The sequence below is a fragment of the Schistocerca piceifrons genome, chromosome 2, assembly GCF_021461385.2.
Source record: "Schistocerca piceifrons isolate TAMUIC-IGC-003096 chromosome 2, iqSchPice1.1, whole genome shotgun sequence".
In the NCBI taxonomy this organism is placed as follows: domain Eukaryota; kingdom Metazoa; phylum Arthropoda; class Insecta; order Orthoptera; family Acrididae; genus Schistocerca; species Schistocerca piceifrons.
In genome coordinates this window covers 4,377,202-4,404,692 of record NC_060139.1, presented here as the reverse complement: position 1 = coordinate 4,404,692, position 27,491 = coordinate 4,377,202, and the positions used below count along the sequence as shown (strand labels likewise).

The 27,491-nt window shown below is 36.5% G+C and overlaps 1 protein-coding gene across 2 annotated transcripts in view; it reads right to left on the bottom strand.

Annotated features, from left to right (window-relative positions):
* Positions 1-10,512: 10,512 nt before the first annotated feature.
* LOC124775090 (ATP-binding cassette subfamily C member 4-like) overlaps positions 10,513-27,491 on the bottom strand; it is a 254,271-nt gene continuing 237,292 nt past the window's right edge. Inside the window, exons 23-25 of one of the 2 annotated variants that reach the window (XM_047249900.1) lie at positions 26,289-26,418; positions 17,728-17,838; positions 10,513-10,611 (exon numbers count right to left, since the gene is read on the bottom strand). In XM_047249900.1, the coding sequence (XP_047105856.1) occupies positions 10,534-10,611; positions 17,728-17,838; positions 26,289-26,418 (319 nt within the window). In that variant the 3' untranslated portion in view covers positions 10,513-10,533. Of the gene's footprint in view, positions 10,612-14,420; positions 15,446-17,727; positions 17,839-26,288; positions 26,419-27,491 lie in introns of those variants that run through there. The other variant, XM_047249901.1, reaches the window with a different exon arrangement.

Sequence of the window (27,491 nt, the reverse complement as noted above, 5' to 3'; positions counted from 1 at the left end):
AGAACCCCAAAAGTGCCCCACTTGTGACAGGATACTTTCCGGGACTGGATCAGACTCTGAATGTGGCCCTCCAGCAGGGATACGACTTCCTCAAATCCTGCCCTGAAATGAGATCCATCCTTCATGAAATCCTCCCCACTCCACCGAGAGTGTCTTTCCGCCGTCCACCTAACCTTCGTAGCCTCTTAGTTCATCCCTATGAAATCCCCAAACCACCTTCCTTACCCTCTGGCTCCTACCCTTGTAACTGCCCCCGGTGTAAAACCTGTCCAACGCACCCTCCCACCACCACCTACTCCAGTCCTGCAACCCGGTAGGTGTACACGATCAAAGGCAGAGCCACGTGTGAAAGCACCCACATGATTTACCAACTGACCTTCCTACACTGTGAAGCTTTCTATGTGGGAATGACCAGCAACAAACTGTCCATTCGCATGAATGGACACAGGCAGACAGTGTTTGTTGGTAATGAGGATCACCCTGTGGCTAAACATGCCTTGGTGCACGGCCAGCACATCTTGGCGCAGTGTTACACCATCCGGGTTATCTGGATACTTCCCACCAACACCAACCTATCCGAACTCCGGAGATGGGAACTTGCCCTTCAGTATATCCTCTCTTCTCGTTATCCGCCAGGCCTCAACCTCCGCTAATTTCAAGTTGCCGCCACTCGTACCTCCCCTGTCTTTCAACATCATCTTTGCCTCTTTACTTCCGCCTCGACTGACATCTCTGCCCAAACTCTTTGCCTTTACAAATGTCTGCTTGTGTCTGTGTATGTGCGGATGGATATGTGTGTGTGTGTGTGTGTGTGTGTGTGTGTGTGTGTGTGTGTGTGTGTGTGTGTGTGTGTGTGTGTGTGTGTGTGGGCGCGCGCGAGTGTATACCTGTCCTTTTTTCCCCCCTAAGGTAAGTCTTTCGGCTCCCGGGATTGGAATGACTCCTTACCCTCTCCCTTAAAACTCACATCCTTTCGTCTATCCCTTTCCTCCCCTCTTTCCTGATGAAGCAACCTTGGGTTGCGTAAGCTTGAAATTTGTGTGTGTGTTTATTGTCTCTATCAACATACCAACACTTTCATTTGTTAAGTTACAGCATCTTTGTTTTTAAATGCAGAACCAGTTTAAAGCACTTGGAACAGCAAGCCGAGAAGGGCACCAGAGATCCCCAAGTGCTAAAAATCTGTATACATCATTTATCGTAATTAGTAACAAAAACTGACATGAGTACGTATTTGATAATAGAAGCAAAAATGTTGCAGTAAACATGGGTCCACAAACCAGCTGTTTGTGAGATAACTGTGAATGTGTGCTTATGAGCCTCCATTAACTTCTGTATGAAATACGATCCTAATTAGTACAAATATATTTGAAATGTAAACTATCATACAAAATTTGTGATCAAGTCCCCACCTCAACTGGAATGAAATTTCACCCAAGGCCCACAGTTGGGTAATGTTATAGCTGCATGATGGGGCACTGCTGGATTTTACTGATGCTGTAACAGTAATTCCATTTCTGTAACATCATATTACAATCAACTGTACACTCTTAAATGTTAAAAAGAGATTCTGTGTGTGTCACTCCCTTCCTACCCCCACCCACCACCCCACGTTTGAATGCAACTTCAATGGTCTATGCAATGAGTTACTAATTATTTCACACACACCCAGGTACTACTGTAAACTGTGACAAGACTGTACAATTCACTGCTCCGGTACTACAACCATATCGATGGGAATGCTGTATACTCCATTTTTGAGATGACCTCAGGCAGAAAAATCCACAGAATTTTAGATGACATTTGAGTAAAAGGTGAAGGCTGCGCTCCACTACCCATTTTGGATCATATTGGCACATTAGACATTATATAAAAAGCAAAATAAGCCTGTGCCCCCAAGAAGCTTGTACCATAGTCAACAACCGTGTGCAAGGTAGGGTATGCCACAAGTGAAATTTGAGGCCTATTAAATGGGAACTTAATCAAATATACTCCAATTAAAATTACTATATAATTAACAGCTTTCAGTGGCAGAGGGGCAGTGTTGTCAGTGTGCAGTGAGTTGTGCTTCACAAGGCACTGCACATATCAGGCAACACAGTGAGTGTATGTGCTCAAGAATGTCCTATGGTTGGCTGGCAGCTAGCACCTACCACTTGCCTTGCTCAAATGTTAATCACAAAGTAAGTTTAATTGGAATACAGTTTACATTTCATATACATTTGTATTAACAAGGAAAATATTTCACACTGAAGTCAGTGGTAGCTCAAAACCACACATTTGCAATTATCTCTCAAATGGCTCATTTCTGGACCCATGTTTAGTGGAATGTTTTTGCTTCTGCTGTAGTCTACCTTCATACAGCTCAGTTCTTCCTTTTAACTGTGATCCATCCTGTATACAAAGAGTGTTCCAGATAAGTTTTTCCTTTGCAGCTTACAAAACAATAACTGAAAAGAATATTTACACAGATGGGTAAACATAAGAAACACTACTGTTTCTACAGAGCTATTAACATAGTTTAAGTAGTTATTCTGTAGGCAGTTAAAGTAATAAGATGTAATTTTTAAAATGGAACATTTTCTTCTCGGATTAACTCGGGAATTAAAATCAACTGTGCACAAACCGATTTAAAGCAAATATATATCACTTTTGAAGTGAGTGTGTGTGTGTGTGTGTGTGTGTGTGTGTGTGTGTGTGTGTGTGTGTGTGTGTGTGTGTGTGTACACTTGGCCTCCCATGGCCATTACACAGGTCTGCGACTAAAAAACTGCGTAGGATTTTTAAACATTTTCTTATAGATTTTGTCCTCCCAAAAACAGGAAAAATATATAAAAAATTCTATGACGTAGGTTTTTATGTATATTGCAGTATTCATGTTCCTTAGTAATAAACCTATGTGATTTTTTTTAAATTTAATAATTATTAAAAATTATCAATTATAATTGATAAAATAACATTATAAATTTTTTTAAATTTAACTATTCTTTGTTACCTCTTGCAGGTTTTACTGTGCACTCCTGGGTGCCAGAAGCAAATGCAAACAATCTTATTGTTCAGTTTTATCGTGTTGCGACAAGTCAAATGACAATTTGTATCTCGCATGAGATGAAGAGAAACTCTCAGTAGACATATTGCTATTCAAGTGAAAAGTGCTGTTGTTTCTGTCTAGTCATGGCTACAGGGGTTTGTGTTATTTCTCCAAACAGATTTTGTTATATCTGTGGTGAATACACTATTAAAAGTCAACAGAGAAACATAAATGATTTTGTGAGAAAAGCTGATTTTGCTTACTTAAAATTAAAACTTGGTGATCAAGATAAACAATGGGCCCCACATAAAGTGTGTAGAAGATGAGGAGAATATCTTCGTTTGTGGTTTAAGGGTAAGAAAAATGCATTTCGATTTGAAATTCCTATGATACGACGTGAGCAGAAAAACCATACCACTGATTGCTACTTCTGTTCAGTTGACGTAAAGGGATTCAATTCAAAAAAACAAAAGGAGAATAAGTTATCCTAACCTTGACTCAGCTGCACTTCCAGTTCCCCATAGCTCTGAAATACCTATCCCACAGCCACCTTCCAGTTTGGATGAATACCCGAGTGAGTTGGAAGACGAAATTACATTACCTCCTCAGGGTGAGTGAAGCTCAGATTTTTCTTCAGACGAAGATGAAAGGCATAAACTATTTTCTCAAAGTGAACTCAATGGAAATAAATTTGCATTGCTTCCGATGGGACATTCTGTGCATATGGACAAAAACTATAACGATTTGGCCATTATCCTGGCAAAAATCAAATATCAGGACCATCAATGGATGGTTTGTGGGGACTTCAAAATACTCACAATGCTTTTGGGTCAGCAGGCAGGCTATACTAAATACCCATGCTTCTTATACTTGTGGGATAGTAGCGCCAGAGAACAGCACTGGACTAAAAGTGATTGGGCACGCCGAGAAAATGTTATCAATAGTACTTTGGTACCACCAGAAAAGGTTTTGTTGCCCCCTCTCCATATCAAATTGGTGTTGATGAAACAATTTGTAAAATTGCTGCAAAAGGATGGGGACCGTTTTAAATATCTATGTTCAAAACTCTCTAAGCTGTCAGAAGCAAAGCTGAAAGAGTGGGTTTTCACTGGCCCTGACATAAGAAAACTTTTAACTGACACCCTCTTTGTGAAAAGTATGAATGAGAAGGAAAAAGAAGCTTGGGTATCGTTCAAGGATGTAGTGCAAAAGTTTTTGGGAAATACTAAGGATCCTGGCTACAAAACCATTAGTCAACAGATGCTAGCAGCATACGAAGCTCGAGGCTTGCAAGATGAGCTTGAAGGTACATTTTTTACGCTCCCACATAGACAGTTTTCCTGAAAGCCTGGGAGCTTACAGTGAAGAACAGGGGGAGTGGTTTCACCAGGATGTCCGTTTCTATATTATATCAATGATATGCCATGTCAGGTCCAGTCTGATACTATCCTCTATGCAAATGACTCAACAGCTGTAGTCTGTTGTAAAAATGAGGTAGACCTAATTCGTCATATTGAACAAACACTTGGGGAAGTGGAGGCATGGGTCAAAAACAATAACTTGACATAAAATTTTACAAAAACAGAAATTGTTCATTTTACCACAAAACAATCTGCACAGTCTATAAGTGAAATAAGGTATATTGACAAAAAATTAGAGACTGCAGACTGTCAAATTCCTTGGACCTGTTATGGAGTCACCATGTGGACAACATACTGGGTCGACTGAATAGCCTTGTATATATTATGAATATCTTGTATAGTATTACTGATTTAGCTGCAAGAAAAACTGTGTATAATGCTTATTTTGTTTCAGTGATTAGGTATAGTATAATTTTCTGGGGGTCTGGAAAAACAAATTTACTTAGAGCTTTTAGACTACAAAAAAGAATCATCCGAGCAATGGTGGGAGCAAAACCAAAGCAACACTGCAAACCTTTATTTGTAAAACTAAATCTAATGAGCATTCCAAGCATATACATATATGAAACTCACTTTCACGAAAAGAAACCCACAACTTTTTGAGGGCAACTTCTTCTTGCATCAATATGATACTAGATATAAAACGAGCTACATGTTACCTACCCACCGTTTAAAATCATATGAAAAAAACCACATACTATATGGGCATGAAATTTGTAAATAAAATATGGAAAGATATGGATGACCCAAATGTAAAAGGTACCAAAAGAGACCTGGAAAAATATCTGAAAGATAAATGATACTATAGTGTAGAAGATTTCATGAATGGCAACAATGCATTATAATTGTAATTAAAATACCTCTTTGAAGATATATATTATTAGTTTATTGTCTATTTTTAGTATTGTTATATATAGTGTAAAACTGACAAGTCACCTATGTCACAATCTTTGATTGTATAAGGCATGTTATGTGATAATAAAAATTGAATTGCATTGATATCGAGAGACTGTACCAAGGAAGATGGAATATCACTATGCTTGCCGACTACTGTTGGATGCTTAAGTGGGAAACTAAAGATGAAATCGGAAAAGGACTCGGAGAAGTATCAAGGAAAAGAAGAAAAGGTTTCATAAAAAACATGAATAGGTATAATATTGTTACAATATGTCTCAATGTTTCATGGGTTGTAAAAAAATATTGTTTGATAATTTTGAATAAACGAGAGCTTTTATCAATTTTTTTGTTTGAATTTGCAAAAAACCGTACGTGATAGAAAAAAATGGACATCACTTCTGAAATCAGCACATTCTAAAACACATAATTCAGTAAAAATACCTCATGCAGCTGACAAAAAAAAAAGTTTTGCAGACCTGTGTTATCAGAATCAGCCAGTGATATCACAGTAAACATAACCATGCTTTTTTTTTTTTTTTTAAAAAAAAAAAAAAGGCGTACAGTGGGGAGGTCCGAACAGCTCCAAAAAAGTTGTCTGGTTGTTAAAATGGCACAGCTAATTTAAAATGTAACTTATTTCAAGAATTGTTGGTAAGTTTATTTGAAAATAGTCTCTCTAAAAAACAGTGAAACATAGTTGTAAGAAACAAGGTAAATAAGCCATGGCTTACTAAAGGGACAAATATTTTATACATGGAAAATGCAAATTAATGCAACAGCAAGAATAAGAAATGACACAAAAACAGTCAAATATCATAAAAACTACTTTATTCACTAAAGTTATTAAAAAGTCCAGAAGTATGAGTGTTATATCTGAGATTAGCACATCTGCTAAGAAAATTTAAACAATTTTGAATATTGTTGAAAGGTGAATCACTCCCTACAAACAAGAGTACAAGGAGACAGTATTACCATCAGACCAAAGAAAAGTTAATTAACAAAGCAGTAGAAGTTTAAAATATTTTTAATAATCATTTTTTAAATGTGGAGAAAATAGTATCCAAATGTTCATTAGAGAAAACAAGCCTATTTATGGAAGATGCATTACTAACACAATTTGCTAAAATTGAAAACTCTCAAAAATAAAAGCTTCCATGGAACTGATGGCATGTCCAACACACTAGTACAAGATTGATCCAATAGGTAAGTAGGATGGTCAGCCACGTACGTCATAACTCACTGAAAGCACATTTTTCGTGATACATTAAAATATGCATAGAGAAACAAGGATAGGTCTGATGCAGGAGGACTACCACACAGTCCCACTTATGACAGCTTTATCCAAAATTCTTGAAAAAATAGCGTAATGAAGAGTAGCTTCATACATTTGTAAAGTACAAGCAAATGTCAATTTGATTTTCAGAAAGGCTTTTCAACAGAAAATGCTATCTATGCTTCCACTGACCTAACAAGTGCTCTGAATAACTTAACATCACCCATTGGGATTTTTCGTGATCTCCCAAAGGCTTTTGATTGTGTCAATCATGGAATTCTTCTAGATAAGCTTAAGTCAAATAAGTGGGATATGGCACAAATGTTTAATTCATATTTAACTGGAAGAGTGCAGATGGTTGAAATAAACAGTATCCAGAATGAGATCAAATAAGGTTCAGTGTTGGGTTCCTTATCATTCCTGATATATATAGTAATGCTTGCCACTCCATATTCACAAAGGTGCAACACTATTTCTTTTTGCTGCTGATGCAAGTATAGTACTCACTCCCTACAAACAAGAATTATCTTACAAAATTATAACGTCTTTCAGAAAATTATCAAGTTTTTCTCTGCAAATGGACCAATTTTAAAACACACATTACATACAGTTCTGTATAGAAAATGGCATAACCCCATTAAGTCAGTAGCTAAGGCAGAATATTAAAAAATGTTGGGGTGTGTGTGATGACAAGAAATTGAGTTGAAAGGATACTGAATAGTGTTTTATTCATCTCATAACATACAATTTCTAATCATATGATTAGTGTACAGGAGACACATCAAAAAAATGGATAACACAACTTAGGCCTAATTGGTACAAAGAATTTTAACATTAATATAAACTTTTATTTTTCTTTCCTCCCTTTTGTGAAGGACAGCTACATTTACACACAAGACTATATGTAAATTTATCCTGCTGAAATGTTCAGTTCATACTTCATGAACTTCTAAACAGTGTAGTAGCAGCGTTTGACAAGTATATCACATAGCTTTGTTTTCAGCGTGTCTAGATTCATACTCAGAACATTCTTACCTTTTAGCTTGTTATGAATTTTCATTGCTATATACTGAGGAGACTACGCATATAGGTTTAAGCAATGAGTGGGAAGCATAAAATTGTCTTTGCTTCTCATGTTGTAAGTGTGATTGAAACAGTTTTTCTCGAATAACTCTAAATTGCTGTGTATAAGGATGGAACTGTTAATAATTGTTGTTTTTCAAATAGTGAGCGACATGATGTCCTTCGAGGGGCAGTACACATGTTCCTTATTATTCTGTAACTTTAGTATGCGCAATATATTGCTTGAATTTCCCCAAAAAATAATACCATACCTTACAACTGATTGAAAGTAGCTGTGCTATGCAATTTTCCTTGTAATCATGTCTGTTGCACCAGCTAGTATTTGCATAGCAAATGCAAAGCTACATAATTTGTTTAACAGGCAGTAACATGTTTATTCCAATTTAAATTTTTATCTAGGTTTAACGCTAAAAACTTCACAGAATCCACTTCTTCTATATCCTGATTTTTATGAGTTTTTTTAATTTCTTGGGGGCTTTGACTGTTTTGTTCTATGTGGGTTTTGGGGATGTTCAATCTTAATCCATTCGGTTGGAACCATGTTTCTAGTTTGTTCATTGTGTTTATTATGTAGAGAGGGATGTTTTCTGGCTCCTAGTTTTCAATTAATACAGATGTGTCATCCGCAAATAAAATTGATGGAGCATTTATATTTTTCGGTAAATCATTAACATAGAACAAAAACAAAATAGGTCCTAGAATCGAGCCTTGAGCGACACCATGGGCTACTGTTTTCCATTTTGAATAGCAATTTGCTGCATTGGATGAGACAATTACTCTGTTTCCTATTTGATAAGTATGAAGTAAGCCAATTTAGAACATTACCCTTGGTCCCATACTTGTCAAGCTTATAAATGAGCAGTGCACGATTTACAGAGTCAAAGGCTTTTTTGAGATAACAAAAAATTTCTGCAACTTTATTATGGTTGTCTATTGATGTGCTGATCTTGTCGATTAACTTGTTAATCGCATCAATAGTACTTTTGCCACGCTGGAAACCAAATTGGTTTTCCTCAATAATAAATTTCTCCGTAAAATTTCAAATCTGCATAGCAGCAGCATTTTCAAACATTTTTGATAGGACAGGAAGGAGGGAAATGGGATGATAATTCCCCATATCCTCTCTTGACCCTTTCTTGAGCAACGGTTTTACTTCTGCACCCCTGGGAAGCTTTCTTGTTCAAAGGATTGGTTTATTATTTCAGATAGTGGGTATCCTATTATTTTTACACACAAATTTAAGGACTTTTGCTGGTATTCCATCCCAACCTACAGAATTTTTGTTTTTTAGTTTTAATATAATTTTTTCTACATCTATTGTTGAAACTGTTTTGAATTTTGTGAGGCATTCAGAATTATGATTTAGTCCAAAGGGACATACATTGTTCTCATAATCTGCAACATTAATGAAGAACTCATTGAAGCATTCTGAAATTTGAGCCAGATTTACAATGATCTCATCTTCAAACTTAATTGTACTAATTCCATGTTTAGAGGCTTTGATACATAATTTTGGTACTGATGACCTCAGAAGTTAAGTCCCATAGTGCTCAGAGTCATTTGAACCTAATTTGTGTTTTACAACTGACCACACTGCCTTTGATTTATTCTCATGTTTTAAGATTAATTTATTATTTGTCATTTGCTTTGCTGCTTTGACAACTTTCTTAAATGTACTTTTGTATCGTTTAACATATTCAATAAATTCAATTTTTTTTTATTGTGTCTTTGTTCCTTATGTAGCTGCCTTTTCTTAGCACTGGAGATTTTTATACCTTTAGTGATCCATTTTAATTTTGTCATTTTATGAAAATGAGTTTTTTTGTGGAAATATTTCATTGAAAACACTTAGAAAATCCCTTAGAAATGCTTCAGAATTTGCAGTGCAAGAAATATTTTTATCAAAGTGCCATTGTGTCTCCTTCAGCTTATCATGGAAGAGAGTCAAAGTTTCTTGGTTGAAGATCCTTTTTACATAAGCTTTTTTACATGGGACTTCTCTACGTGCTCCGGGTAGCTCAATGAATAATGCTGAATGATCAGAAATTCCTAGATCTAGACAAAATCTATATCCATCTTCAAATACGTAATTCGTTAAAATATTGTCAGTGCATGTAGCTGACTGAGCATTTTCTCTTGTAGATTCAGAAAAAATTAATTTGAATCCATATTTTTTTATTAAGTCTGTAAATTTTGATACAGGTTTCATTCAACACATTGATCTTGAAATCAGCAACAACTACAATTTTACAGTTTTTTTCCTCTTTTCTTTACTGAGGTATTCTAACAAACTCTAAAATTTACGTAGGAAATGCTCAGTTGTCACCTTCCCTGGGATTCTATAAACTGATATTGTAACATCATTTAAGTCCTTTAACTCAACACAGCAACCCTCAAAAATACACTCTTCATTAAAACAATTTGAAGTCACATCTTACATGGTAATCTAAATCAGAATGAATGATTATGCATGAACCTCCTTGTGACTTATTTATCATACAAAAGCTGGTAGCTACCTTGAAGTTTTCAATTTTATTTAAGATTTTTATGGTATCACTACTAAGCCAGCATTCATTTAAACAAATTACTTTAACATTTAGAAATTCAGATTAAAAAACTTGTAGCTCATCTAACTTGAGCTTCTGTCACATGAGTATTCAGCACTTAAACCATTTATATTACAATGCATTATATAGTTACTACTAAGATCATCAATTTTATTTTTAAAAGACCTAATATTTAATAATGAGCCATCCTCACAAAAGGGTAGGTCTGAATTATTCTGTAGCAGCCCATCAGCTTGCTCACTTGGCTTGTACATTTCTTTGTCACTTTGATATTGTGTACTTACATCCATAGTTACATTCTTGATGGCACTGGATCTGGATGGTGCTGAAGTGATTTCCCTGGTGCCAGCCATAAAAAAAAAACACTGTTCCTCTCTAGAGCTTTCATTGTTCTGGAAGACACACATACAGCAGCTTGTTTGTCTTCCAGTATTTTTGGAGCTTGCAAAATTTGTGCTTAATTTCTTTTTGGCTTGAACCATTTTGTAATTTGAGTTTGTTTCCAGCTGGAATGTTACTTTCTGGCCTATTGATTTTAAACCATTTCGTGAATTGACACTGATTGATGGCTATATTGTTTGCTGCACTAATGATCTACTGAAATATTTCAATTCAGTTATTTGTACTATTATTGCAAATGTTGGCAAACAAACATATCAGTAAACTAACTTCTTATGCCTGTTTTCATTCACTTCTTTTGCAATGGCATCATATTTTTGGAGTAATTCAGCATTAAGGAACAATGTATGCATTCCATGAAAGTTTGTAATTAGAATAATAGAAGGAATGTGCGCCTGCATGTTTCTTTTATTAACTTAATAACCCAACACAATTCAAAAGCAATAGCATTGTGCATAGCTACAATACTAGGAAAAGGCAGATATTCACTATTCTGGATTAAATCTAGATTTGGCACAGATAGATGTGAATTATGCTGCCACAAAATTCTTTAGCTTGGTCACTTACAAAATATCATTAAAAGTTTAACAGACAGCCAACCAGCATTTAAAAACAAATTTAAAGAACTTCTGAATGACGACTACTCCTAAAAAACAGGTAAACTTTTATACATACAAATTAGTAATTTTACAATTGTTTAAAAAAAACAAAAAAACTGGGTTATATCAGGTAAGGAAACATTTTGTTAAACATTCCACATAATTATGAATTTTCATATTCATTGTCAATGGAAAAAGTTTTAATATAATCCAATAGGATAACTAACTTCCTTAATGGGATATTTCAACTCATTTGGTGTTGTGGGTTTGGTGAAAAACCCTATTCTTTCAATATGCTGACTACAAGAAATCGACTGATGCTGAATTGGATGACCGTGTGTGTAATTCTCGAGGACCACGGCATCCTAATCATCTTCTAAAATCTGTTGTTCAGCTCTTTTACAACCAATGGATAGAATGTGCACCATCATGCTGCATTCACATATGGCCTCTAATGTCTAGGCTAATTTTTTCAAGGAAAGCACCTAAACTGTCAACAATAACGGTTCAATGCCTCTCACCTGTCGTAGTACTTGTGAAGTAGTGTGGACTAGTGGTTTCATCTCCAAGGATTCCACACTACACATTAATGGTCTACCTCCTTTGATGACTGACATGACGTATCCACCTAGTAGCATTTTCTGTGGCCCAGTGAAGGATGTTATGACAGTGCACTGCATCATGATTTGTGGTCATTACTTCATTAAAGAACATAACACTTTTTAGGCAACCAGAGTGAATTCATTCGCAGTCCATTTGTAGAAAGTAACTCTCCAATTTAAATGATTCCCACACAACTCCTGCGCTAATGACAGGTGGCACAGCTGATACTGCAGTGACTGAAATAGCATCTTTTAAGCTGCCGTGAGGATCATGATGTATTGCAGACAAAACAAACACTTCTTATGACATGTCGCAACACAAAACATGACTCCCCGACTGGCAAAGTGTCAGCAGCTACGAAGCATCAGATACTTGACATGACATTATACTAATGGGATGTATTTGTTCCATGTCAGTATCCGTAGCAGACCAAACCTCATTCATTTGTGTAATGTGGCCTGTCTTGTTTACAACAGTGTAAGGATACATTCTACAGTCTAACAAAAGCTGACACCAGTAACTCTACATCTTGTCTGCAAGTCATTTAGAAGGCATCCCGAGTTGTGTATTCAGGAAAATTGGCTCTCATCTGAACACCTCATTTAAATGTACATTCTACCACCAGAACTTTGATCTAAACATAGGCAATTACATACAGCACATTGCATCCATCCCTAAAACTATGAATGTGTTTTGCTCCCCAACTAAAACTGACAATTTTATTTAAATTTATTTGCATGCAGTTTGTTTCAATTCATAAGTTATATGACAAAAGAATTGCGTTTCGTTCAAAAAATGAAAATTTTGTGACAAACAGCCAGTCCAGATCACAATTATTTATTAATTCTGGTAATCTATTGCAATCCAAGCAACAATCCTCAGACCAGGAGCTCCTTGATGGCTTGTGCGCTAGGTCATGGAGCTGCCCTGCATATAAAAGTACCAGTCAGCTCTCTCTCTCTCTCTCTCTCTCTCTCTCTCTCTCTCTCTCTCTCTCTCTCTCTCTCTCTCTCTCTCCATCTTGCTTCCAACAACAGGAAACTATACTGGATAGTTCGATTTTTTTTATGAACATCTACCATGTTTAAACTGCAGTTTGCCTGAATCCATTTGTACTCTGCATCATATGGACTTTAAAATCGGCCAAATACTCAAGAATAGCATACATTTCTGCAGGAGATTCTGAAAGTCTAGACCAGGGTCAGTGGCGCACTTAAGTGTTTTGTGCAGCTCACTATGAGGTATGATGCAAGCGAAAGGGGGTATGTCTGTAGCTGCTTCTACACAGCCAGTGAGAGTGTGCCAAGCGGATGGTATGTGTTGTTGTAAAAGACATTGTTAACATTCGCCTGTTAGTACAGAAGCAAAAACTGCAATGCCCCCTCACAAAAATAAATAAATCAAAAAAATTGCAAAATACTCTGAAGAAACAACAAATACTTGTGACAACAAAGATACAAGTTTCACAGCTGCCCTGTTAGGCTGATGATGATGGTGGTGGTGATGACGACGATTATTAAGAAATGTGGTACCACAGATGACAGGTTGAACAAAGGAGGCAATGATAAAAGTTAATGTAAACAATTTCTTTTTGTTTATTTTATTTCACCTTTTATTATCAAAACAGACAACCAATAAGTGGCCCAAGTTTAGAATCGGTGTCATGGTAATGTTTTAGGCAGATCCTTAGTCAGTAAAAGTTTTTAATTTTTATTAGACAGAATGTATCAAAAAATAAATTTGTCTGAAGGCGCCTCCTAAAGGAGGGCTGTCTTGTATTCAGGGTTGTCTTATGCTCTGGTACATATGATACTTCCAGCTTTGTTGTCAATTACAGTCCCCATCTTAGTTTCAACATACCTCCATTGTCTTATGTTATTAGTAAATAATTTAGGGGTCAAGGTTACAATCTGTCAAACAGCTGGGGCACTGAACTGTCTAAAAGCACAAACATAATTCATATATTGCTACATTTTGGTATGAGTTCGAGTACACTTACATACATATAGCTTATTCCACTGTACAAGCGTGAGCTTGCCTGCATGTGCACACAAAGTTTTCAGACCCATTTGTATGCCTGTTGACAACTCAACACCTATACTGTTCGGCGAGTTGTTCCTTTTACTCCTAAATTGGTTACATTCAACCAGAAGTTTCAAATTCATTGTTAAGAGTACATTAGAATCTGAATCTCAGCTGCTAATCTCTTGTTCCTTCAAAAGTGACCTGGATCTTGCTTTCTCTCAACGAAGGGTTTGGAGCAACAAGTCTTTTCCTAAAGTTTGTTTATATCTTTTCCTTTCAACTGATACAAAAATTAACAAGAGGTAATTTTTATTTGTCTTTGGCTTTATTTGTATCATTCCTAGTTTTCCAAATGGTATGTTTGTTACGAATGTACTTGTCTTTCTGTATACAGTTGTACCTTCAATTAAACACCGAACTTTTAATCTCATTTCTCAACAAGTGTGTGTGTGTGTGTGTGTGTGTGTGTGTGTGTGTGTGTGTGTGTGTGTGTCAGGGATCAAGACAAAGAAGAAATGATGATTAATATGAAAAAATTTATTTGCAAATTTAGTTTCACACTCTGCATCCATACAAAGTATTCCTCTTTAGACACTGTCCACACATTTCAAGGCTATCAGTCCTAGCTACAAAAAATAATTATATTATGGTTTGGAATTATTGTTCTTTAACAAGACAGCTGAAAATACCTGTTCTGTATTAGGAACTGCGTAGATTTATCACATAAATCTTAAAGCTAATGAAACAGAACAGTATAATTTTAACAGGAACAAATTTCCAATGAATCAATAAGAGTATGAAGCACATTAATAATGTATCACAAAACAGCATGTGCAACAATAAACTATCTACAAAGCTAGATATTACACATTTTATATCTTAGTAGCAAAATTATATCTTTGTATGAAACACAATCCACATACATAATCAAACCACTTTAAATATTAAAAATTCTTCCATAAATAGCTTTTTGTAAAACTATATAGAAAACTTCACAGTCTTAAAATAGCCATTTGATATGATCCATGTGTTGTACCACCACATACTAGCTCAAAGAAGCAGTTTTGCATAATCATCTCATGGTTCCTAATACTTCACACATGTGTAAAATTACTGAAAACTGATAAACACTTCACATACTTTACTTCTTGGCGACTTGATTCATTAGTTTTTAAAATTTTTGTTTTTGTGAATGAACTGTAATGTACACATTATGGAAACGAGCACTGGATGGCAAAAACTTTTCTTAGTGTTGATTATAGAACTTCTGAATACAATTCAGAATTAGAAGTTATTTCTCCTGAAGCCCAAATGGTACACTGATATGCCACTAACGAACACAACAAGTGTTGACATAACGCAACATGTTTATAATCCTCAATTTACGAAACACCAGTAAATATCTTGAAACCTGAGTATTTTTAGTATGAAACATTATCTGATGTTTCTTTTCTGTCATTGACAACAGTTAATTGCTCACAAATTTAGTCTGGTGATTCGCTTATATCATCGGCAGATGTAGTTGTAAGATTGCGTCTTCTGTACGACTGTAACAAAGTGAGGGCATATGTTAATTAACTAAAAATAAATAAAAAGATGCTATGATAGCAAGAGAAAATAAATCCAAAAGGGAAACTTCCAAGTTTAAATACACATGAACCATTTACCAATATAACAAATACAACTTAGGGAAATTAGGATGTCTGTAATAAAATACAACAGCTGGGAATGAGTTTAACTTCAAGTCTTACAAATCCCCAACACTGGAAAAAGTTTGGAAATGCGACAAGAGAAAACAGTCTTTCTTGTCAGAATTTAGTTAGTTAAATGTTCCACAGTTCATTTTTTAAACATAGTTTAAAGATAAGCAATGAGTCTGTTGAAAGGATCTTTAATATCGAACATTGGAAAATCCAGGATGGAATGTAAAAATATTATGAAAAGGTCACAGAATTATGACTAAACATGTATGATAGAGTATAAGTACGGAAACGTCGTGAAAGACTCGCAGTATTTATATGTCATTTATAAAATAATAAATATGCCAAAAGGGCATTAGGCACAAAGATATTTAAAATAAAGAAAACTGTGATGGCGAGCCACTAAGGGCTGCTCATTACTTGCATGGTGCAGGTTGCAAAACGGACCACGCAAGTAATGAGCAGCTCTTAGTGGCTCGCCATTACAGTTTTCTTTATTTTAAATATCTTTGTGACTAATGCCCTTTTGGCATATTTATTATTTTATAAATGACACACAAATACTGCGAGTCTTTCACGACGTTTCCGTACTTATACTCTATCATACATGTTTAGTCATAATTCTATAACCATGTTATAGAATATAGACCATTCTTTGTTTTAAATTCTGAGGAAGACACTCCCAGCTGTGTCGAAACCAGGTTAATTTGCTTAAAATTAGTGGCCGATGGCTGATTTTCTTTCAATTTTAACTATTCACGATCTCTGAACATGCAGCCATGTACAAGATTTTGTTCTCGAGGTAATTCTCGCTTAATTTTTATTTCTAACAGTCGTTTTTTCAAACATGATTTTGTGTTTTCTTTTATCATTCTGCTACCCAAAATTCCTCTATTCTCACCATTCTCTCTTTTAGACTAAGTACTGCATTGTAGACTGCAGTTTGTCTGGTCAACAATCTCTGTCTGCATTTCCCATTACTCAGTTAAGAAAGTCATCAAGTTATAAAGTTCTTGTATTATATGATGAAAAATTCCACGCGTTTTTATGTCATTCAGGAAATATATCGTTTCTTAATGGCATGTTGCTTGTGTTGCACATACTTTCATCATAGATTATGTTTTCATTGCACTTACTGGCAGCTTCATCATTCTACTACCAAAAAACTGGATCCCTCTGCAAGCATTTATGCCTTTGTGGAGTCTATCTGCAATGAACAGTCTAGTCTTCATGTAGGTGTGAACTTTGGGATACAATGTAACTCCGTTATCCTACTTCAAAATAATCATTTCCAGACCACCACCACCACCACCACCACCACCTCCTCCTCCTCCTCCTCCTTTCATGTCAGGACGTTTAAAGTGTCAGTAAAATGGGGTGCTTAAAATTTCTTCAGAGTTGCGAATCAAAATTACTTCTATTCTGGGACTCTTATTACAATGTAGGCTCCAAATAAGCCAATACACACAATCAATAGCCCGAGGTACTAAGAATAATACAGCTGGTAACAATTTGAAATTACCTTAGTTTTTCATTGAAATAACACACTATGGATCAGAATAACAAACAAATGAAATAAAAAAAAAGGACAGATAAGGAACAGACAATCAGAAATAGTCCTGGGTACCACAGTTCATTAAATGTGTGATACAACTGAAATTATTTGATACACTGTGTTTCTTAGTTTGTGTGTGTGTGTGTGTGTGTGTGTGTGTGTGTGTGTGTGTCTTATTACTTGAACCCTCACATTTTATTTCCATTAAACAAACCTTTACCATTAATATGCTTTGATCATAATAATTTCAGATTTCATTTTCCACTAATGGTGTGTAGATTTCATTACCTACCTCTGTTCATAGTTTTGAAGCTTGTCCTTCATAAGAAAAAAATAGCTAAACCAATATTCTACCAATTCCAAGCAAAAGCAGTCTGGAAGGCAACAAGGCTAACCGGTGTTCATATTTCATTTTTCCTTGAACTAGTTTGAGAGAGAGGGCAAAGTCCCTCACAGCCAATGACTAAATATGTAATTAATTTTATTCTTGCTGTTCATTGTTTTTCCCATTTAAGTAATTTAAAACCAATTAACAGCTGCAGCTGAGGACAAAACTGCCTTGCTAATTACTTACCGATTCTGCAACTTCTGTTAATTGTGCAGCCATCGCAGCACCAGTCTTTTGTACCATTTTAGTGAAGTATCCCTCAGAATCTTGAAGTAACTCATATGGATGAGCAAATTCCTAGAACAGTTATTTAAGTCAAAGTTTCCCATTCATGACATCATTAAAAAAAAATTAAAATCTAACACTTTTATGTATATTATGTAAACAGATAACCAAAAGACAGGAGTAACAAATGTTTCAATATAGCGTGGCACCATGCTGGAATGTGGACCCCCTCCACTACTCTCTGGATTTGAGGCCTCTCAACACACCGAGCACAAAGTGAAGATGGCTACTGCCTCTAGAGAAAGTTTCCTGTAACTATTTTTATATTTCCAATGGTAGGTTCTGTGAATCTGGAAAAATAGAATTCACAGTACTAGAAGTAACTGTGTTTCATTACTGCTACCTCACTATTAGAATATTCCTATCTGCACTGATAAGTGAATAACCTCTTAACTTTGAGTCATGTTTGGATTTGCAACGAAGATTTTTCTACTTTACTATGATGATTATCTTTGAACATGATTTCATCTCTGACTAAATAAGAAACTGACTGTCTGCTCCATTTATTCTTGAAGCACTCTTAGTGGCAATTTTGTGTGGCTGCAATAGAACTGATGATGATTAAAAAACTAAAGTGAAATGTTTATGGAACATTAAAACTTTAATTAAAGTCACAGATATGGGCCTTACATACTAAGAAGATAACTGTAATGAAGTTAGCAACAAAGGAATTATAGTGAAAACACAATTTTGTGTATTTTCTGTTCCTAGCACAGTTTACACATTTTCACTGTCTCAGCTGTCATGTGGTGCTCATAATTGTTGAGAGAGGGATTTGGGGGGAGGGGGGGGGGGGGGGAGAACCGCAGCTCAAATAGTTTGAAAGACTGTGTAAATTGCATGTGTCCCCAAATATCTAATTGGAATTTTTTCAAGATCCCCATTTCTGAAAGATTTGTGAAACATCTTTTGACATGTGAACAAAAGAAAGTTCAATGGTTTCCAGTAATCGTTATTTTCCTTTTCATGTAGCATTTGCCATCACTGTATAACCACCTTGCAGTTTGGGATCCAGAGTGATGTCAGTTCACAGTTCTTCCATCACATACTTTGCCAGTAAAAAACATGGAAGAGGGTGTTTCTGGTTTTCACGTTGCGTATTGTCTTGGGACAAAATAATCTCAACATAGTACCATTGCAATCTGAAGAAACTCGGACAGATATACTGGACTAATCATCTCTCAGCCACAACCTGAACTACATCAAAAATCTTTACAGGTAACCAAAACTAACATCAGCTGTGTGCCAGAGAAATATATCTCAGAACCTGGCAACAGCAGCTCACCATGCTCAAGAATATAAGAATATATTTGTCCACACTACATCAAAACTTATTGGAAATTCAGCCTGACATTTCCACTGTAGAACAATTTTTTTTTTAAACTTTAGCTTTGCTTCATGAAAGTTTGAGAACCTGTCTTTAATGCAGCAAATAAAGTGTTAGTGAAGTACCCTAGAAGGTCAGTTCGTTCACTCGCATGAGAAGTTCATATGGGTCAGCTCAGTGATGATGACTGGCCTAATCTTTAAGAGTGAAGGGGTGGTAGATAAGAAATAATAATGGTGTTACAGTGGGAAAGGAGCTAACGAAGTGGGCATCAAACTGCCAATACTTATTGTTAATGATTAACTAAAGCCAGTAACTATTGAAGATACAGATCTCAGCATAAGTATTTGTTAATTTACCACAGAACAGTAATACATAAATTTTAGTACCTGACTTAAGGAAAACAACTGACATTAGTAATGGGATATGATCACTCCTGAACATATGAAGATGGACTACTATCATTCAAAACTTAAATATCTACAAGGTTAAGGAAGTTGACAGTCATTACTCAGACTTATGTCAGGTTCAGCTTCGTAAGGTGACAGTAATCAGGCTAAGTGTGCAAATCAACAATAAGTTACACATCAGTATTAAGTCTCAACACTTTCAATTAAGTGTGATTTGTAAAACAATGTATTATATGTGAAATGTTACTGCCAGTGACTGAACTTGCTTGAATAAATAAAATTTTCTACAGTGAGTTTACCTTAGTTGTATGGTGTCTGTAGTAAAATCCACCCATTCCTCTATTTTCATAAATAGCCAGACTGGCAAGAGCAACAGAGCTGAAGCTGGCCAGCACGTGGCACGGAACTGCTTATAGCAGGGACTAAAGAAGCACCCCTTGTACCACTAGTTCACTTGACACAGTTCCCACACTGCAGTAAGGCTGTTATCCCAACAGCAGTTTGAACTAGAAACCTCAAAGATTAAATACTACTTCTTTTATAGTAGCAAGAGATGGCCATAAACAATAACCTTGTTTATCTAGCCCTCATAACCCAGATTCATTTTTCATTTGCTTTTCTTTTTATTTAATCTGAAAATGTGCAGCACACAAGTAAGTACTGTATATGTACAATTATGTTGGCACTGCAGGTAGCCTAGACAACACCAGTCCCATGCTCCGAGCTACTGTTACTATGGTCAGTGTGGATCTGTTTCTTACACAGTTAAGAAGCTGCTGCTGTTCATTTGCTCCCATGTTCCAAGTGTGTGTGTGCGCGCGAGTGAAATGGCTTCAAAGTTAAAGAAAGTGGTTGGTTCGATGGAGTGAAGTTCTTCCCTCTTAATGTAACGTCTCTTCTACACTACTCATCACGTTGTACTGGAGAACATCAAATATGTATCCAGAAGACAGTTACTGGGTAAATTAATTGAAGAGGGAGAAGGTGCTGTGATTCCTGTATAGAAATTATTAAATATTGAATATGTGATTTTTTTATGGTTGCATCTTCTTTGGATCAAGTTATTGAACTATCAATTCTGAAATCACAGAAAACAGTTTTGCCTACCACTTGTGAATCCACCACTGAAGTTTGTGAAGCTGTCAACACCTCTGAATTCCTTGAAATGTTAGCAAACCCTAGTTGTTTGGATGTAGATGACAGTGACAGATTTGCAGAAATTGGCACAGGTTGGAAGATATTCATTTGTCTCCAAGTGCTGCCAATGTTAAGCTGCCTCTAGGTGCTGTTATGGAATTGCTCAACACACCTCTTTTTTCATGAAGTACTGAACACAATACACCATATTTAAAGTTATGAATCTTGTGACTCAATTATTTAATTGGGTAGAAAAAAAAAATCTACTCACCAAGCGGCAGCAGAACACACAGACAAAAGACTGTTGTGATTGGCACTGACTCGCTCACACTCATTCACTCACTCACACTCACAAGCTATGTACTGACCATTCGGTCACTGACTTGTCCGCTGTATTCAGATGTGTGTCTGTGTCATAGCGTAACGCCCATTTGCAACAGCAAGGTGTAAGGCAGGGGCCTGCAGACATACGTACCTCCTATTTATTATACGCAAGTACCACATGTTATGACTCGTGCCTTCCATTTTGGAAGTTGTATTTGTGAGGATGACTGTTCAAACCCGTGTCCAGCTACCCTAATTTAGGTTTTCTGTGATTGCCCTAACTCGCTTCAGGCAAATGCTAGGATGATTCCTTTTGAAATGGCAGAGCTGATTTCCTTCCCTATCCATCCCTAATCCGATGGTACAGTGGCCCCACTTTTTGGTACCAACCAACCCCTTTGTGTAACCTAGTTTGCTCCCGGGATTGGAATGACTCCTTACCCTCTCCCTTAAAACCCACATCCTTTCGTCTTTCCCTCTCCTTCCCTCTTTCCTCAAGAATCAACCGTGGGTTGCGAAAGCTTGAATTTTGTGTGTTTGTTTGTGTGTATCAACATACCAACGCTTTCGTTTGGTAAGTTACATCATCTATGTTTTTAGATATATTTTTCCCATGTGGAATGTTTTCCTCTATTATATTCATAGTTTATACATGTATGTTTATTGTTTTCATTTCTGTGAGAGGTCTATGTGGCATGTTGCCTGCTCTCACTATTCATCATATTTGTTTAAGATGGTAATCCTTATCACATGACTAATATTCTATAACCAGTGTGTAGTATGACAATTGCCAAGACTATAGTAGGAGAACAGACACGTAATGACTGCATCGAACGTTCATAATTTTGTGGGGAAAAAAAGGTGGGGTATGAGGTGGTTTGAACACTGATCACCCAAGTCACAGTCCAATATCGCGGCCACACAACCACGATGATTTAACTCTCACAGTTCACTTGATGTTGCTCATCATGAGCTTTGACTCTTCACTGTTTCGATTTTGATGCAACATGCTGTTCAGAAGAGGTCCCCACCCCCTCATACTCTTATGAATTTATGATCAGCCCTGCAGGATTCATGGTGTCAGTTTCCTCCAGCACAACTTCAGGCATTAGTAGAGTCCATGCCATGTTGTGCTGCGGCACTTCTGCAAGCTTGTGGGGCCCCTACACGATATATGGAATACTGTTCTCAAATTGGTGAGGGTGAAGGTTCAAAGCCCGCTTCTGGCCATCCAGATTTAGGCTTTTCCACGAGTTCCCTAATTGCTTGAGGCAAATGCCGGGATGGTTCGTTTGAAAGTGCATGACCGATTTCCTTCCCCATCCTTCTCTCATTCGAGCTTGTGCTCCATTTCTAATGACCTTGACGTCAGTGGGATGTTACACTATCCCTCTTCCCCCTCCAGCACATATCTACGTTTATTTCTATCTCACACATGTTGTTGTCGTTGTGGTGGTCTTCAGTCCTGAGACTGGTTTGATGCAGCTCTCCATGCTACTCTATCCTGTGCAAGCTTCTTCATCTCCCAGTACCTACTGCAACCTACATCCTTCTGAATCTGCTTAGTGTATTCATCTGTCTCCCTCTACGATTTTTACCCTCCACGCTGCCCTCCAATGCTAAATTTGTGATCCCTTGATGCCTCAAAACATGTCCTACCAACTGATCCCTTCTTCTAGTCAAGTTGTGCCACAAACTTCACTTCTCCCCAATCCTATTCAATACCTCCTCATTAGTTACATGATCTACCCACTTTATCTTCAGCATTCTTCTGTAGCACCACATTTCGAAAGCTTCTATTCTCTTCTTGTCCAAGCTAGTTATCGTCCATGTTTCACTTCCATACGTGGCTACACTCCATACAAATACTTTCAGAAATGACTTCCTGACACTTAAATCTATATGTTAACAAATTTCTCTTCTTCAGAAACGATTTCCTTGCCCTTGCCAGTCTACATTTTATATCCTCTCTACTTCGACCATCATCAGTTATTTTACTCCCTAAATAGCAAAACTCCTCTACTACTTTAAGTGCCTCATTTCCTAATCTAATTCCCTCAGCATCACCCGATTTAATTTGACTACATTCCATTATCCTCGTTTTGCTTTTGTTGATGTTCATCTTATATCCTCCTTTCAAGACACTGTCCATTCCGTTCAACTGCTCTTCCAAGTCCTTTGCTGTCTCTGACAGAATTACAATGTCATCGGCGAACCTCAAAGTTTTTACTTCTTCTCCATGAATTTTAATACCTACTCCGAATTTTTCTTTTGTTTCCTTTACTGCTTGCTCAATATACACATTGAACAACATCGGGGAGAGGCTACAACCCTGTCTCACTCCTTTCCCAACCACTGCTTCCCTTTCATGCCCCTTGACTCTTATAACTGCCATCTGGTTTCTGCACAAATTGTAAATAGCCTTTCGCTCCCTGTATTTTACCCCTGCCACCTTTAGAATGTGAAAGAGAGTATTCCAGTCAACATTCTCAAAAGCTTTTTCTATGTCTACAAATGCTAGAAACGTAGGTTTGCCTTTTCTTAATCTTTCTTCTAAGATAAGTTGTAAGGTTAGTATTGCCTCATGTGTTCCAACATTTCTACGGAATCCAAACTGATCTTCCCCGAGGTCGGCTTCTACCAGTTTTTCCATTCGTCTGTAAAGTATTCGCGTTAGTATTTTGCAGCTGTGACTTATTAAACTGATAGTTCGGTAATTTTCACATCTGTCAACACCTGCTTTCTTTGGGATTGGAATTATTATATTCTTCTTGAAGTCTGAGGGTATTCCACCTGTCTCATACATCTTGCTCACCAGATGGTAGAGTTTTGTCAGGACTGGTTCTCCCATGGCCGTCAGTAGTTCTAATGGAATGTTGTCTACTCCCGGGGCCTTGTTTCGACTCACGTCTTTCAGTGCTGTGTCAAACTCTTCACGGAGTATCTTATCTCCCATTTCATCTTCATCTACATCCTCTTCCATTTCCATAATATTGTCCTCAAATACATCGCCCTTGTATAAACCCTCTATATACTCCTTCCACCTTTCTGCCTTCCCTTCTTTGCTTAGAACTTGATTGCCATCTGAGCTCTTGATATTCATACAAGTGGTTCTCTTCTCTCCAAAGGTCTCTTTAATTTTCCTGTAGGCAGTATCTATCTTACCCCTAGTGAGACAAGCCTCTACATCCTTAAATTTGTCCTCTAGCCATCCCTGCTTAGCCATTTTGCACTTCCTGTTGATCTCATTTTTGAGACGTTTGTATTCCTTTTTGCCTGCTTCATTTACTGCATTTTTATATTTTCTCCTTTCATCAATTAAATTCAATATTTCTTCTGTTACCCAAGGATTTTTATTAGCCCTTGTCTTTTTACCTACTTGATCCTCTGCTGCCTTCACTACTTCCCTCAGAGCTACCCATTCTTCTTTTACTGCATTTCTTTCCCCCATTCCTGTCAATTGTTCCCTTATGCTCTCCCTGAAACTCTCTACAACCTCTCGTTCTTTCAGTTTATCCAGGTCCCATCTCAGACATAGAGACCCCAATTCTAACCTGCCTCCTTGCTCTGTTGACTGCTAAGGAAATTAGCAAACTTCACAAACTACTGACACTGCATGCTTTTTCATGCTAAACACATATTGGTAGGACTAAGGGCAGGTACAGTAATCAAAGCTAATCATCTGTACTTAACTTTTTTCTGGATGAAGTAGTAGTTTGTCTAGATGGTTGATTCTGATTGCTGTGGAACATTTGGGTTGTTGCTTGAAAAATGTACATTGAAGTAATACAATGATGCCGGTTTCTTTCTTCACATCAGTTTGTCAATAAACATCGAACTAGTTTACTTCACTGCACAACAGAGTACTTGTTCATAATTTTGTATCATCATTAGCAAAATGAATTTGCAGTCCAACAGGTCATGCCAACTTCAAACTTGCTGCTCCATAACAAACAGACTGACTCCATTACAAAGACATATGAAGTTCACATACGAAGTTACACATATATCATCAATGTAATATATGTTTGTTAGCCAAAGCAATACCATCAGGTTAATATTTGTGAAACTAAAGCATTTTTCATGAATTTTATTTCTCCGAATAACGATGGAAAAGAATAAGTATGGTTATAATATTGAATCACAAGATTCTTTCCTCCTCATACTGTATGGTAAGTCTCCCTTGACCTGCAGTTCTGGGCGCCTTCCACAAAATCTACCCCTTTTCCTAGACCACTCCAGTCCTGTTCCTTCACCCTTCGTTCTCCCTTGTCCACCATTCTGCCTGAAGGAGTGAGTGGTGTGTGTGTGTGTGTGTGTGTGTGTGTGTGTGTGTGTGTGTGTGTGTGTGTGTGTCTCCCTTGTCAACAAGCATAATCTACTATCTACACAAACTGCCAAACAACAATTTCATTGAGCACAAAGTGAACTACAAATAATTAACTAACTTTGCTTAGTCTATTTAAACCTGGCCATGCCAAAATGTATTTATTGTGCACACACACTGAGCGTCAGCAGTTTGGGAAGCTTGTTAATTTCTTTATTACCACAATTATTTAGTCAATAGAGTAAGTGGTTGAGACAGAATGCACAGTATTATTTTACACACACTTAAAGATGATGGTGCCAGTACTGCAGCATGCAGATGATAACATATTCCCTTCATCACTGATCTCCTGTTGACAGTCTTTCTGTGGGGCAGGGTACATCACCTGCTGTTGCTGACAGCTACCATGTGAACTGTCAACTTATTGTGGACAAACTGCATGCACTATTTCAGTAAATAAGTGTGAGGAGACAGCAGTAACTACAGAGTGGAAGTGCCAAAAAAATATTTCTAGTTAGTGCCAAAATCGAAAGGTTTGTGTAGTGTAGTATGTATTAAAAGTTTTGGCATTTAGCAGAATATTTCCAGATTATCCAGAGTTTCAGTAATCTGGATTGCATCTGATCCCACCTAGTCCAGACAAATGAGATGTTTGTGTATTTTCTGTTAGTTACATGGTAGAGAAATGATGATCTGGAGACTTCTGGATACACATTTTGTGGTCCATGCTGCAACAATATGATATTAACTGGGATACTAATTATCACAGGTTTCACCATTAATAAAGTATGTTTAAAATAAATAAGTTATGTAATATAGCACCAAACTGCTATGTGACCCCATACACAATGTAAACAATTGTCATTGTCTATTAAGTTTTATCAGATTATACATCTGTACTATAGATTTAATTATATCTTAAACAAGGGCTTCTTACCACCATTGTTCCGGAGTCCATGACCAGCACTTTATCCGAGTCCATGATGGTGTGAAGCCTATGTGCAATTGTAAGCACAGTACAGTTGCTGAATTTCTCCCTAATCTTTATTTGTATCAGAGCATCAGTTCTTTGAAACAAAAAGGCCATTATTACAATTTATTCATGGCATATAACAATTTCATTTATGTTACGAATTAATTCTAATTAAGTACTTCCAAATGAGTGATACTATCAAAAATCAAACCACACATATCTAAATATTGTGCGAGTAACAGCTTGAAAATGTTTATTTTCTCACTTAATTTATAAGTTTAACAATATTTAATGCATGAAAGGGATGTAGACTTGCTAACTGACAAGAAAAAAAGTGGACAAAGAAGAAGATTGAAAGAAACACTCTAAATACCCAGTAACTCACAACTAAATTCATATCGTTCAAGATAAGTTTCTTACCCCCTTTCCACACTTCTCCCCCTTGATCATATGCGATTTTCTGCAATAAAAAGGTTCTAGAAACAAGAAAAGCACTATTTGTATGTCTTCCAATTTTTTGACTTTTCTGTTTTCTTTTAAATCTGAACTATCACACACCAAATAAATTACAAGGGGGTAGTCAAAGTTTTAACTATCATCTTTAAGTAGGACTCAATGAGGGACACTTTATGAACTGTTCAGTACCACCCAAAATAGTTTTCAGAATACCACATCATCCACATTACACAGAACACAGTATGTAATAAAATATACATCATGTACATGATGTAGTGTAACTAATTAGCTTACCAGCCTGCAAGGTAGAAGTAATTAGCCAGACTTTGTAATTATCAGCAATACATTATTTAGTAAAGTTCATGAGAAAACTAATTATATAAGTTTTGAAAACAGTAAGTGAAGATGTCACAATAACGTTAGTGTCAAATTCCAGCTTGTAACTAATTAGCAAATTAATCACTAAAATTTGAGTATTTCATATAGAGCCAAATTAACAATTCAAAATATTTCACATCAGATGTAATTAAACTTTTGTAGGATCTTCGAGAATCATGTTATTAAAGATGCCAGATTCAGAATCAATGTAATTAATTTCGTAATTACACCACCTTGAATTTTTCAATATTAACAAATGACTTTTTTGTACTTCTGACAAAACAAAGATTTTGTATAACATGGTAAGCCTGTAACCTTATTCCGCAGTCTGTA